This window comes from Vigna unguiculata, chromosome 4, assembly GCF_004118075.2.
Source record: "Vigna unguiculata cultivar IT97K-499-35 chromosome 4, ASM411807v1, whole genome shotgun sequence".
Lineage (NCBI taxonomy): Eukaryota > Viridiplantae > Streptophyta > Magnoliopsida > Fabales > Fabaceae > Vigna > Vigna unguiculata.
The window spans coordinates 25811559-25827114 of record NC_040282.1 but is presented as its reverse complement, the minus strand read 5'-3'; the positions used below and the strand labels follow the sequence as shown (position 1 = coordinate 25827114).

Sequence of the window (15556 nt, the reverse complement as noted above, 5' to 3'; positions counted from 1 at the left end):
CACCAACTTGGCCATGCGCAAAATCCACCGAACTCAAAACTTTTGTGCACCAATACTTTTATGACACTCATTTGGGGGCATTTGTTGGCCATTCCAACCACCATATCTCAAAAACCACGAATTTCATTTTTTTCCAAAACTCCCCACCAAACCATCTAGTTAAGTTGTCCCACACCACCAAACTTGGCCAAGTGCAAAACCTCACCGAAATCAAAATTTTTTTTGCACCAAGACTTTATAACACTCATTTGGGGAGATATGGAGGGCATTACAACAACCATATGTCAAAAGCCACAAATTTCATTTTTTCCCTAAACTCCCCACTAAGCCTGATGTGATCCCAACAAGGCTTATAGCTTGGGTCAACGCCTAGGCCCAAATCATGCTTAAGGCCCAATACATGGCCCACATGCACCTTCAAGCCCAAGCCCATCAAGAGGCCCAATAACAAGGAGCATGCTCAGAAAGATCCAATTAGGCTTCATTCAAGATGGCCCAAACCCACATGGGCTTCTCATACTCTTCACATGGGCCAAAGAAGATGTGAAGATTTGAAGAGGTGTCTCAAAGAGCAATAAAATAGCAATAATATTGGCCCATTGTTTAGGCTTCGCTTTCTAGAATAATAAGTCAAACAATGAGTAGTTCAATTGATAAAATTGGGCTTGACTAAGCCCAATAGGAGATTTGGCCATGAGTTATCAAAAGAGCCAAGGTGGACTAAGTGGAAGTCAACACTTCTTCCTACACCTCATGGATCCAAAGCATCCAAGGGTTAGGAATGCTTCCTCCTTTTCCAAGGCATCATCCAATGGCCAAGATCAAGCCTCCTTCTCCAAGCTTGATCTAAGGGCCAAGATCAAGGCCCACTCCATCCAATAGCTCTCCTTTCTCATGTGTTAATGGCTTCATATAAAAGCCAAAATTTCACTCATTTGTAGACACTCTTGAAATTTTAAGCAATAGATGCAACTTGAGTTGAGAGCACTCCTCCCTCTATTGCCTTTGAGAGTCACCACTTTCTAGAGATTTCCTCTCTCTACCTCTAGCCACCTTCCCTAGGCTAGCATAGATTAGGAAATCCTATCACCTCTTTCACCTTCCATTGCTTGCAAGTGCCTTCCAACTTGCTTCCATTCCTTCATCCATTTCCGCTGCCCATGGAGCTCTTCATGCACCTTTGGAGCTCCACCAAAGCCATTTAGTTAAGCCGTCCCACACATACCAACTTGGCCAAGTGCAAAACCCACCAAACTCAAAACTTTTGTGCACCAAGACTTTTATGGTACTCATTTGGGAAATTTGGAGGCCATCCCAACCACCATATCTCAAAAACCACGAATTTCATTTTTTTTCCAAAACTCCCCACCAAGCCATCTAGCTAAGTCGTGCCACATTGCCAAACTTGGCCAAGTGCAAATCCCACCGAACTCAAAACGTTTGTGCACCAAGACTTTTATGGTACTCATTTGGGGACATTAAGAAGCCTTTCCAACAACCAAATCTCAAAATCCACGAATTTCATTCTTTCCCAAAACTTCGCACTAACCCATCTAGCTAAGCCATGCCACACCGCCAAACTTGGCCAAGTGCAAAAACCTCCGAACTTAAAACTTTTGTTCACCAAGACTTTTATGGCACTCATTTGGAGGCATTTGTAAGCCATCCCAACCACCATATCTCAAAAACCACGAATTTGATTTTTTCCCAAAACTCCCTACCAAGTCATTTGGCTAAGCGTTGCCACACCACACATACTTGACCAAGTGCAAAACCCACTAAACTCAAAACTTTTGTGCACCAAGACTTTTATGGCACTCATTTGGGGACATTTGCAGGCCTTTCAATCCACCATATGTCAAAAACCACGAATTTCTTTTATTCCAAAGCACCCCACCAAGCCATCTAGCTAAGTCGCCCCACGTCGACAAACTTGGTCGAGTGCAAATTCCACCGAACTCAAACATTTTTTGCACCAAGACTTTTATGGTACTCATTTGGGGATATTTGTTGCCCATCCCAACCACTATATCTCAAAAATCATAAATTTAATTTTTTTCCAAAATTTCCCACTAACCCATCTAGCTAAGCCATGCCACACCGCCAAACTTGGCCAAGTGAAAACTCACCGAACTCAAAATTTTTTTTCACCAAGACTTCTATGGCACTCACTTGGGGATATTTGTTGGCCATCCCAACCACCATATCTCAAAAACCACGAATTTCATTTTTCCCCAAAACTCCCTACCAAGCCATTTGGCTAAGCCGTGCCATAACAACAAACTTGTCCAAGTGCAAAACCCACTAAACTAAAAACTTTTGTGCACCAAGACTTTTATGACACTCATTTAGGGACATTTGGAGGCCTTTCAAACCACCATATCTCAATAACCACGAATTTCTTTTTTCCAAAACACTCCACCAAGCCATCTAGCTAAGTCGTGCCACACCAACAAACTTTGTTGACATCCCTAGTCCTCGTATGAGAGCATGTACACAATTTTCTATTTCTTTCTCTTCCTTCCCATCAGAAGTGAAAACCAAGAGGAAACTTAAAGTGCTCTAGGAAGACCATATACCAAATTTCATTTATTGTTCCCAATGACCAATCTTAGTATGCTTCTGCATTTAATTCTTTGAGGTATTGACAACTACTTAATTAACTATAGGGTTAACGGTAGGGTTTATTTCTCGTTTACGTTTTCTTAATCTAACATATAATATATAAATGAGTGCAAATTCCATCGTACAAACTGATCTCATAGGATTAAGTTAAAATAAAGTGGCTTCTTGTTTTTCTATTTTCATGTTTCTATATATTCTAAAATCACTTAGAAGATATCTCCTTAGGTGTTATAAGAGGAAGTTGTCAAAATATCATTATCCGCTGAAGATATGTAGGTAAAGTTTTATGATATTTCTTATATAATACATTAATTAAATCAATGCATATATTAATATTTTACAAAAATAAATGAATAAATAAATTATAGTTACTTATGTTATATTTATTATTTTGGTGTAAAATATTTAATGATAGTACATAAATAATACAACAATATTAATTAATATATTACGTTAATAATATTAATGACTTATTAATGACATTATTTAATAATTAAATGTATGTATTAATTACTTTTTATTTTATATCCTTTTGAAACGAAATTGACTAAAAGACATTATATTAATCCTCGTTCAATGAATTACTCAAATGCTCTCTTTTTTACATTTATATAAAGGGGACACTTATAGAGTTTCTCATCACACTTATCGTATCTTAGAGAATGACAAGAGGTATTTTTAGTTGTCCATGAATATTTAGAGCTTAGAGAAATGGGCAGCATGGAGAAAGATGAAGAGGAGGAAGATGCAGACATAAAGTTCTCAAAGAGAGTGATGATATTGATCTCAAAATCAAATCAAGGAAGTATACCAAAGGTATCCTATATATATATAACCATTTGATTCATTAGATCCACAACGTTTTTTTTATTATATTGTTGTGCTTTATTTAGTTATTCAAATTACAGAGGCATTTCGTGTGCATCCTTTTAGTGATACATATATTAAGTACTATTTCACAATTATTTTCTAAAATATATGTAAATCGGGATTATCTTCATAAAACATGTCAAAGTAATGATATATGGACTTAGGTATTCATATATGATCAAATCTTTGGCTCCACACTCATTCTACTTTTGTAACACAGTCTTCTGTCATCGATGCTGAGCGTGAGAGCAGCAAAGAGTTTGGTCCAATTTGGTTCTTCTTGATTGGTGCAGAAGAGAAGTGAGATTACGTTTGATGGGCATTTTAACATTCATAATCATATTCATTTTTTCAATCTCTAACCTTTGAATTTCCGTATACAGCAAAGGAATTGTACCATTGTCACAACTATCTTCTTGCTTTCTACGGCTCAAGTGAGTTTTATGTTCCTATTTTCTTGAGTTTTTTTTTCGTTGGTTGGTTTTTTTGTATAACTGATAACTTGTACTAATGAATCTTGAAAGCATTACAGGGATGGCAGTGTAACTGTTTCCTTTATTAAAAGGCATACCGTGAGAAGAAGCTGTAGTGAAACTGAGGTAAATTTGTTGTCTCTTTTTGCTAAAGTTAACACATTAGTGAAACGATGTTAGGTAATTTTGAGAGGCTAATTAATTTTTGTGGTTTACACTTTCAGGTGGAGATAAGATTACAAGGGAGGCCAGTTTTATCTTCATGGAAACTGAACAGCTTAGTAGAAATGTGGGTGCAAACATTGCCAAAGAATGAGACTCTTGTTGTTTAGGTTTTGTTTAAAGAATGTATGCAGAATGAACTTTTTTATCTTTTGGATGAAATGCGAATTCAAAGAAAAGTGCAGAGGACTTTATGATGGAAAGGATTAAAGGATAATAAGACAAACATCGATGATTTGTAAATGTAATTGTGATCTTAACTTTTCAATGTAATACTATATTTCATACTAGTTATTATATATGTAAGAAGAAGAAAATGTAAGAGTGATTTCAGTTTCTTTTATTAACAAAAAGGAATAAAATAAATAAAGCAAGACACTTGGAATTTCAGTACCAAACGTGATGTTTTCTTTTATTTTTACAGCAAAACAACAAAATATCATGATAATTCATAAAACTCTATTTCTCAATATCTTATTTTGTATCTTAAGCTAAGCAGGTTTGTTTTGTATACAAATAGCACCATTCAATACATGATAAGTGTCAATTTCAAATGGAAAATTTACTTATTCTTGACACTTATTATGTAAAAAGATAAAAGCTAGGAAATAGTTTATTTATTCATGGTAATAAACACACAAAAAGAGGTAAAAATGGACATTATCACTAGACATAGAATTTTTATTATTTTAGTTTAGGCTTGTCTACAACAAAATCGAGGCATGTTACAAACGATGTGAGTGTGAGAGACGGAAATAGGAATATATTGTTGGATGTCCTTACTTTGAATGGAATCCTGAAACCTAATCTCGTTGACGTTTTTATCTTATATTTTCTCAATTTCTAATTATATTTTACATCTTAATTTTACAATTATTTTTTCTTTAAACCACAAATGTTTTGGTATTCTTACCCTTTATCAATAACAAATTAATTAATTTAAACCACATTAGTCCATTTGGGATACAATATCTGGAGTTGTCTACTATAATACTTGTACGATTTGGTACAATTGGCAACCACGTAATAGAGATTGTGCAAAATGTTGGGAATCCAAGTGGGAGTCTAAGTCCCACATTGAGTAAAAATAAGAAAGTTGAGCACCATATAAGGATCAAGGCCCATAAACGCATCATGGCTTTAAGGTTTTGGGTTGAGAGTGGTGTCAATGTCTTTTGTGATTGGACTCAGGTCTCATTGGTGTTGTATCTCTCTAGTGAAACCTCCTCTGTAAACCTAACACAAAATATATAATACACTAATAGTTGTATTTGGATTTTGGATGATTCTAGGTTTGATAAAATATTTTGTGTTGTTTCTATCTCAATTTGTGTAGGTTTAAAATGTAGGAAGAAAAAAAACAAAAAAAAATTATTTAAAAAAACACCTACATTAGACTTCGGTTATGCCAAAACTGAAAAATAAAGAGGGTACTTTTGGTAAAAACCAAAGCCTAATACCTTTTTAAATTTAAAATTATTTAATTTTAAGGGTATTTAGTCTTGGTTTTGGTCATAACTGAGCCAAATATCCTTTTTAATTAAACAATTTTTTAAATAAAAAACCACCATTTTTTACTTTGTTAAGGTATGTTTTGGTTGTTGAACCGAAGCAAAATTATTAAAGGAATCGGTGCCAAAACGCTTTCCTACACTGGTGGGGATCTCACGCAAGATAACATCCAGACATCAGTCTTTGCCAACCACGTCACCTAATTAAAATTTATCATGGACTTAAAATTTAATTAAACCTAAATTATGGTTATTTATGTTATATTTATTATTTGTGTTTGATATATTTAATGAAATGTGAAATATAACATATATATTAACTTATTGCATTAATGAAATTATTTATTAATTAAATGAATACATTAATTACTTATTTTCTTTACAAGAAAATTTTTAAATAATGATCAATTTTAATCACAAAAATATGTTTAGAGACCAATTTAGATATCACTTTCCTAATTAGAGACGAATTTAAAGACTAATTTCTTTGGTAGTCAACACTTTGGCTAGTAATCACTGCAGTAAAATGTTTCATTAAAAACCAATTTTACTGACAAAAAGTTGTTAGTCACTATATTGACTAACTTAGATACAAATTTATAAAATCAAAAATTATTGGTTAATAAACTAGTCACTATTATGAATAAAAAATTCTAATTAGTTTCTAAATTGGTTTCTAAAATTTAGCTACCAAAGGAAATCGGTCACAAAATATTAACTATCAAGGTTTTTTTTTTATCAAAGGATTTGGTTTCTAAATTGGTCTCTAATTAATTAGTGACCAATTTAACGACCAATTATAATTTTTTTTTTCATAATAGTGACTATTTTAGTAACCAATAATTTTTTATTTTGTAAATTAGTATATAAATTAGTCACTATAGTGACTAACAACTTTATTACTAAAATTTCTTGTTAATGAAACATTCTTTTGTGGTGAATGTTAGTGACCGATTTAGATACCAATTCATAATAAAAACTATTTTGGTATTATTTTAGAAACCAATTACAATTTTTTATTTATAAAAGAAACTATTTTAGTTACAAAAATTTTTAGCTTATAAATTGGTGTTTATATTGATCACTATGGCAACTAATTAATTTTAGTCACTAAAATTGATCATTGTTTAAGAATTATTTTATAGTGTTTAAATCCTCTTGAAATGGAAAGTAATGTAAAAATTAATATTAAACCTCATTCAATGAACTACCCATCTCCTTGTTTTTTTCATGTATATAAAGCCAAGATTCATAGAGTTTGTCATCAAAGTTATCGAATTCGAATCAAAAACAAAAGAATAGATTTAGTTGTCTTTGAATATTTAGAGTTTAGAGAAATGGCCAGTAGCGTGCAGAATGAAAAAGACGAAAATGACGGAGACATAAACTTTACAAAGAGTGATCAGATTTTCTCATAATCAAATCAAGGAAGTATATCAAAGGTAGTATACATAACCATTTGAATAATTAGATCCAAACAACTATTTTTCATTGCTGTGTTTTATTTAGTTATATTCATATTAAAAAAACTGTTTGCATTTTTTTTTATACATATATTGAGTACTTTTCACATTTTTTTTTTCTAAAATACTTGTGAATAGGGATTATCTTCATAAAACATGTCAAAGTGAAAAGTGAACATATATGATTTAATCTTTGGCTTCAAACTCATTCTAAGCCTTTTTTTCTTCTGAATTTCGGTCGTCTGTTCCGCACATCAAAAAGAGATGGTGAAGTACTTTTCATTTTCATTTTCAATTTTCACTTTTTTTTATCCCTTTTCTTTTGTTACCTATACATTCAATTTTTGTTTTTCAATTCTTTTTATTTGTTGATTTTTTGTTAAGATTATCTTCATATGTGAAACTTAGTATTTGAATTGAAACTAATTCTATTTTGGTAACACAAACATTTATTATGAATTTCAGCATTGTGGTTTGGGGAATCACAATAATGAGTTGGTGGAGGTATTTATATGAGACTTGACCTAATTGTCTCATGTATACAAGTTTTCCGCATTGTTTATGCCATTTCACCAATATCTGGAGCTCCATTCTCAAAGATGAAGAACAAGAAAGCAGAGAATATTTCAGAGATACTTTTCCAGACATTTGCTTAATTATCAATTCTTCATCCGTCGGGTGAAATCCCAATTCAAACCAAAAACAAAACTGCAGAGAGAGATGTGTATGATGGAAAGGATTAAAGGAGAATAAGAGAAACATTTATTGATTATCTGTAACTATATGTCTGATTTTAACTTTTCAATGTAATACTACATTTGGTAGTAATTGTCATGTTATTAAGAAGAAGAAAAAGTGTGAAAGTGTGATTTCAGTTTTGAATGTAATATTAATTTGATCTGATGAATTAACATAGATGACACTCAATGTTTGCTTTTAACCGAATAGAATACAAAGTTTTCCTCTTACAATTTTTTATATAAATATTTTTATATTTATTTCGTTAATAATGTGTTCTGATAGAAGCTTTTCTGGATATAGTTTATTTAAGTTTGATCGTTTATCACTTTTGTAACTTTTCCTCATGTTGACACATAAACAACAATTTCATCCTCAAAGCTCATCTTTTTAATTTAAAAAAGATGTGATCCTCTCTAAGTAATATTGTGAGAATATCTTACAAGATGTCTTGAATAAAGCATTTGTTGGTTTATGTTTTTTTTTTTTTTAACAAAAGTTAAAAGCAATTAAGCAAAATTTACAAAACTAGAATAGAAATAGCTTGGAGGATCTCCCCCTCAATGTTCCAGAAGCTCACTAAATATAATACACATTTAAGATTTGACAATAAAAGAGAAGAAGCTAAAATTGATCTTGAAAATTGCTTACTGATTCAAGACCAATTTTGGTATGATGAAGTCAATAATAACTAGATAACTCAATAAGATATTTTTCTTTATTCTGATAAATAATATATATATATATATATATATATATATATATATATATATATTTACAAATAATGTAAATGAAAATAGATAATTTTCTAAACATATAAATTATGTTTAACGTTGATTCTATGCAAAACTTAATTACAAATATAAAAATATTTATTATTTCCTTTTTTAACTTTTAAATATATTTTAATAAACACAAAAACAAATATCAACCAATGTTCACACACGAGTTTCAAACTTAGTACATTACAAAAAGAACTATTAAAAATACCAATTTTATGATTAAAAATATATGTTTAGAGACCAATTTAAAAAAAAAATTCTAATTCAAGATTAATTTACGAACCAATTCTTTTGGTAGCCAAAATCTGTAACTAATATTAGTGACCAATTTAGATACTATTTCATAATAGAAACTATTTCAATTACCAATTTACATACAAATTATAATATTTTGAAATTATTTTAGTTATGAATAATTTTTAATTTATAAATTAGTATCTAAATTTGTCACTATAGTAATTAATTATTTTTTGTTATTAAAATTAATCATTAATCAAAGATTTTTTAATATTTTGTGTCACTAAATTTTAAGATAAAAGATATAGATAAATAGTGTGTCTAAAATGCGTGAAGAGAGAGAATAAGAGGGTTGTAGAGAGAAAAGAGGAACAAACATGACCGCTATTAATTATACTAGCGAACACATAGGCGCTGACAGCGCCTGTGTATTCGCATTTTTTAGTTTTCAAAAAATTTAAGATCAATAATAAATATATAATTTTTTAAATAGTTGTTAAATATAAAATTAAAAAAAATAAGATATGTAAAAAGAAAATTTAAATAATGATTTAAGACAAAAGAGATGTGTAGAAAAATGATTAAGAGTAAATTATTTATAAAATAATTAATTTCTAAAATAACTAAGGATAAAACAGGTATTATGAAATGTGGACACAAAAAGAAGAATCCCCTTTATTGTTATTAATTATAGATAGATTATAGATAATTAATTTTTAAAATAACTAAGGGTAAAACGGGTATTATAAAATGTGGACACAAAAGAAAAATCTCCTTTATTGTTATAGATAATAAACTAAATAAATGCATATATTAATATTTTACCCAAATAAACAAATAAATAAATTAAGGTTGTTTATGTTACATTAATTTATATTTTAATTTCGTGTAACATATTTAATGATATTACTTAAATAATATAACGTATCCTTTCATTTATTACATTAATGACATTATTTATTAATCAAACGCCTTCATTTACTTATTTTAAGTCTTTTTGAAACGGAAATTACTAATAAAAATTAATATTAATCTCTTTCCTTAAAATACTCACCTCCATTTTTTTAATCTATATAAAGGGGGAGATTCACAGATTTTTCTTATTCAAATTGTCGAAGTTTAAGCATTCACAAAAGTAATATTTTCGCTGTCTCTGAATATTTAGTATTTAGGGAAATGGGGAGCAGCATGCAGAATGATAAAGAGGAGGAAGACACATACATAAAGTTTAGAAAGAGTGATGAGATTATCGCAAAATCAAATCAAGGAAGTATACCAAAGGTAGTGTATATATAAGCATTTGATTAATTAGATCCACCATTTTTCATTCTTTTCTTTTATTTAGTTATTCAAATTAAAAACATTTTGTTAAGCTTTTTTTTTTTTTTTTTATAAATGACAGGATCATGATTTGAGAGATTATTGAGAAATGGGAATAATTTTGCTGCCAAAGTTGTCAGCGGTGCATTTTCCCTTTTCTCTAACTTATCTCGCAAATATCTGGAGCTCCAACTTCAGATGGAAATTTATAGAGAGTGCGAAAAAGAGGGAATATAAAATCATTAAGCACTATTGAATCGTTGGAGGCTCACAACACAGATTTTTGTTTAAAGAAGATTACAGAATCAACTTTTCTGTATGTTTTACATGAATTGGAGCACTGTTTTACGTGAAATGCGAATTCAAAGCAAATTGCAGAGACCTGTATGATGGAGAGGATTAAAGGAGAATAAGAAAAACATTTATTCATCATTTGTAAATATACATGCATTTTAACTTTTCAAGATTGTGTTGACTTCCATGACTAACCCTAAAATAGTGCGAAGGAAGCTAAAATTCACCTTTAAAATTGATTATGGATTCAAGTGCTATTTTGGAAAGAGAAATCCAAAAATAATTAGGTTACTCAATTAGATAGTATTTTTCTTCTTTATCAGTAATAATATATATGGACTAAATATATCTTTACATTCGTCGATTTCAAAAAGTTCGTACAAAATTGATTTTCATGAAATATATCTTTCATAGTCTAGGACGTTAACTTTTAATATATCAGTAGTGTAGAAATTCATTTTTACCTCGTCTTATATGTCTCGGTTGTCTAGGAACCGAAGTATATAATGACGCGGTGACATTTTTGCAATTTCAGACAACTTTTATGTCTCAGTTCAGCTTAACCCAAAACAAAAGAGGCTCATATACTTCAGTTCGCCAAAAACCGGTGTCAAAGGAGGCTCATATGCTTCGGTTACACAGACCCGAAGCCAAAAACCCACTAGTCGTTACCTCTTTGGCCTCGGGTGGGTCTCAATCGATGCCAAATAGGGCTATATGCCTTAACTCAATTAATAACCGAGGCCATATGGTGTAATTAGGGCACCAAATTCGCGAGCCCCCTTTCTCTTCTTCTTCCCCGCGCCCCTCTCTGCAACAATACTCTTTCTCTTCTCCCTCCGGCATGGTTGTTCCAGGCGCGGTGGTGATGTCATCGACGTTCCAGATGCAGCAATGGTGGCTCTGGTGGTGCGGATTCGCTGCTGCTCCGATCTGTTCGAAGGTGGTGGTGGCATTGCGTTGTTGCAGTGGTGGTGATTCTACAACAATGGTGGTTCGTTGCCTTCGTTCGCGGTGGCGTTGCTCTCTGCATCTGGTGCGTCGTTCACGGTGGCGTGATGATCGTGGTCTGCATCTGGATGTGCGTTCACGTTTCGCGCAAGTTGTGGATCTGAGTTTCTGTTGGCTGCAGGTGGTGGCTCACGATGTTGGCTACGTTGCGGAGAAGAAGACGAAACTGTGCTGGCCGGAATGTTTGCTTCTGACAAGGGTGGCGGCTACTGTAACATCCCTGGCTACCCCTCCTCGGGCCCCAGAGGCTGTCAGGTTACTACAGCCCAATGCACCCCAACCCCTCACCCTTCTCCGTCCATTCATACTGGGTGGGTTGTTGCCAGTGGGAATCGAACCCCCAACCTGACCTTTAACACAACTGGTAGCATCTGCTGGTGAGCCAGAGGTGTTAAAGGTCAGGTTGGGGGTTCGATTCCCACTGGCAACAACCCACCCAGTATGAATGGACGGAGAAGGGTGAGGGGTTGGGGTGCATTGGGCTGTAGTAACCTGACAGCCTCTGGGGCCCGAGGAGGGGTAGCCAGGGATGTTACAGCTACCATGGTGATGGAAAGAGATGATGAAAATTAGGGTTGCTCGAGGCATGGTGTAGATGCGTGGAAGAAGATGGTGGTGGCTGCTGCATTTCGCCGGCGAGAATGATTGGCTTCGATTCTATTTTGACCCGAGTCAGAAATGGAACTCTATGACTTCAGGTAACAACCGAGGCCAAAAGGGGTGCCTTTTGGTCTCACCCCAATATGCTTTGGTTCCAGACCCAAGACAAAATGAGGAAAATAATCGGGGCAAAAGGTCTTTACTGCAGTAGTGTATATTAAAATTTATAAATTAGTTCGTTTAAATCTGTAGATGTGAATGAAATAGAGAAACAATATGAAAGTGAAAATTTTAGCCATCATGGGAGGCTTTCGACACACTAGTCTCCAACTTGGTGTCCCCTTTTTTCTGATGCCGTATAAGACCAAGCCTTCATTAAATGATATAGATGTTACAAAAATGAAATGTTAAACAGAAAAATAGCTTATAAATTTATAAATTTATTGTCTTAATGAGATTATGTGGGTGAAGGATATTAGGTTATGAAGTTTTCTTAGTATCTCGGTGTAGTAAAAATGGTGGTACAAGTAAAGGTTATTAGTAAAGTACTCGCAAGAGAGAAATATTTTCACTCAAGGAGAATGTATGAATGTTGAAAAAACTCAAATTCGAGAGGGAGTTTACTACAAATCCAAGTATGAATTTGACTCTTATATTAAGTAAAACCAAAAATATAAATATATTGTGTAACAAACAAAATTTAATAACATAAAATGAAAAAAACTTGTAAACTTTTTAGCTTGAGACTTTGAATTTAGGATAGTATTAAACAATTTCTTGTAGTGCTTTTATTTATGCGACTATTAGTAAACTGATAATTGGTATTATCGTATTTTTATTTTTATTTATTTTTATATTTTATTGTTATTTCATTTTTGTATTTTTGGATATTTCAGATTTTTTAATAAAAGTGTAAAAGATAAATTTTTTGGTTATATTTTGCAAATAAGTTGAAATCTTTGATATTTAGAAAAATTATCAACAAAATCAATGAAATATTGAATATTCAAATATTATCAATAACATTAGTTATCTACAAATTTGGTTACTTCAATTACAAGTCAGAATATTTGAAAAATATTTCAAGGATATTGAGTTTCAGAAAATTAAAAAAAGATATATATCCAGGATATTGTAGGTTCAATTAACTTCGAGCAATCCACCCAATGAATCATGCTTTACTCGCGCAGCGAAACTACTCGCCCAACAAATCATGCTTTACTCGCCCAACAAGCTAGTTCACCAAGCGAGTTGCATGTTGCAAAAAAATCCATAAATAGAGGGTGTGACAAAGATCAAAACACACTCTTGAACAGAAAGAACTTGATCGAAATACATATGAAGGTAAAAGCATATTCTGAATGCTAGAGGCATTCAATTTCATTATCATACATTTGAAGTTGATCACCCTTTTTGAAAACAAATTCACCCTTGTTCGAGCCTTCGCTCTTTGACAAACGCGAACACCCTTCAACGACCATTACCTCTTCCTTGACAACCGACAACAAATACGAATAAAATGATGCCTTCAAGCCACGATAACAAATGCGAACGTGACAACAGTGCATGGTAGGCTCACCAAAGGGGAGGGGTTTAAGATAAGGAAAACATTGTTTATGAAACTGAAAAGGGGACGAGTTTGTGTTTGGGAATGATGTGAGGAATATGAAATTTTAAGCTATTACAGACAGATATGATCAATCGATAAATTAGCGGACAAAAAACATTAAAATTTCATACTCCCAAATTAATTCTAGATAATTAATGACGGATATATGAATCGGTAAAATAAAGAGGAATCTCTAACCAACCCTTAAGTAATTTGCAAATTTCTTGTAGTGGTGTCTAGGAGTAACTAACTCCCTCATTCACATGGGTTGGATGTAATGTATTCTTAATAATTCTTTTCTATCATCTCTTGTGTTTTATTCTTATTTTAACTACATAGTCTAGAAACTTTGCACAAGCAGGAGTACCTACTGATATAAAAATGGTTAGTAATGATTCATTTATATACCAATTTATAAACTAAAGATTATTGATTTCTATAAACTATCTATAATGAATAAAAAAGTATAATTGATTTGATAATTGGTCTCTGAATTTATTTGTCTAAATTGATATCTAATTAATTAGTGACAAATTTAGACACCGATTCTAAATGGTGTCTTATTATATATTTTTTTAATGTTATTAATCTTATTGTATATGGGTTGGGACAACCCAATTACCATTAATATATTAGTTTTTATTAATAAAAGGAAACATGTTCACTTCTTTTATTTATATATATATATATATATATATATATATATTAAATATGATTTATATTATCACTTTTGTATACAACCCATAAGCTTGATTTATAACATAAGTTTTTGGACCGGAAGACAAACAAAGTAATTATGTCTGATAAGATCTAATGGTTAAGAAAATATTACACTTTCTGAGTTTTGATGGTGTAATGTTGTATCAATTATGAACATGTGTGTAAATATAGAATATCATTAAGATTAAGGTAGTTAAAATTGATATTTAAATTGTAAAGTTGTAAGATTCTATGATTTTATATAGCATTTACGAGCTAGATTCCACGTATAATCGTAATTAGTAAAATCTGTAAGATCGTCGTAAAATTGTATAAATCTACCTTCGTTTTTAAATTTTATGTTCCATTGCCTCTTCACCTTGAATAAATGAATTCAGTTTAAATTAAACCTAAACCTAACTAAACTTTAATGTAATTAAAAAAAATTCATTATTACGTGTGTTGTTGCAACATTTCATCCAATAAAAAATTAATAAAATTATTGTTAAAATTTATTTCCAATTAAAATTAATACAAAGCTACAACACCACCCAGATAAAAATTAATATAATTTTTTATTCTGTTACAAATTTTGAATACCCATGAAACCCTTATTTTGCCTCTATAATTTTATTTCTTCTTTTCCTATTCATGTACTTTACTATTTAAATTCTAAAGGTTAAAATTAGATTAGTTTCTACTCTCACTACAAACTAATAATTGTTTTATTGATAAAGTATTCATTACTTTGCACTCACCGACCGAGTAGAAAACTCCAACATAAGGTCAAACACAAGGTGGTGGTGAAGAAGATGTTCTTGCTATCCCACTTCTAGAGGAAGAGAATGTTCATATTAATGTCTTTCTTGAAGGAGATAGATTTAATGAAGATCCTTTTGGTTTTTCTTTTAATTTGAATGATTTATATTAGATGAACATTAAGTTTAATGAAGTATTGAGAAAGTGTGATGAATTTTGTAAATTTAACTTTGATTAAGTATTGATGAGGAATTAGTTATTTTTATAAATGTGTGTTTTGTGATATATATTATGTTTGTATAAGTAAAATCTAATATCCGTGTTACGATCCTACAATTAACAA

At 31.5% G+C, this 15556-nt stretch overlaps 1 protein-coding gene across 1 annotated transcript; it reads left to right on the top strand.

Annotated features, from left to right (window-relative positions):
• The first annotated feature begins 3285 nt into the window (after positions 1-3285).
• On the top strand, positions 3286-4500 carry LOC114180323 (E3 ubiquitin protein ligase DRIP2-like). Its single transcript, XM_028066618.1, has 5 exons — positions 3286-3441; positions 3716-3795; positions 3879-3929; positions 4028-4094; positions 4193-4500. The coding sequence occupies exons 1-5, from the start codon at positions 3337-3339 to the stop codon at positions 4298-4300; spliced, it is 411 nt and encodes a 136-aa protein (XP_027922419.1). The 5' UTR covers positions 3286-3336; the 3' UTR covers positions 4301-4500.
• The last annotated feature ends 11056 nt before the right edge of the window (positions 4501-15556 follow it).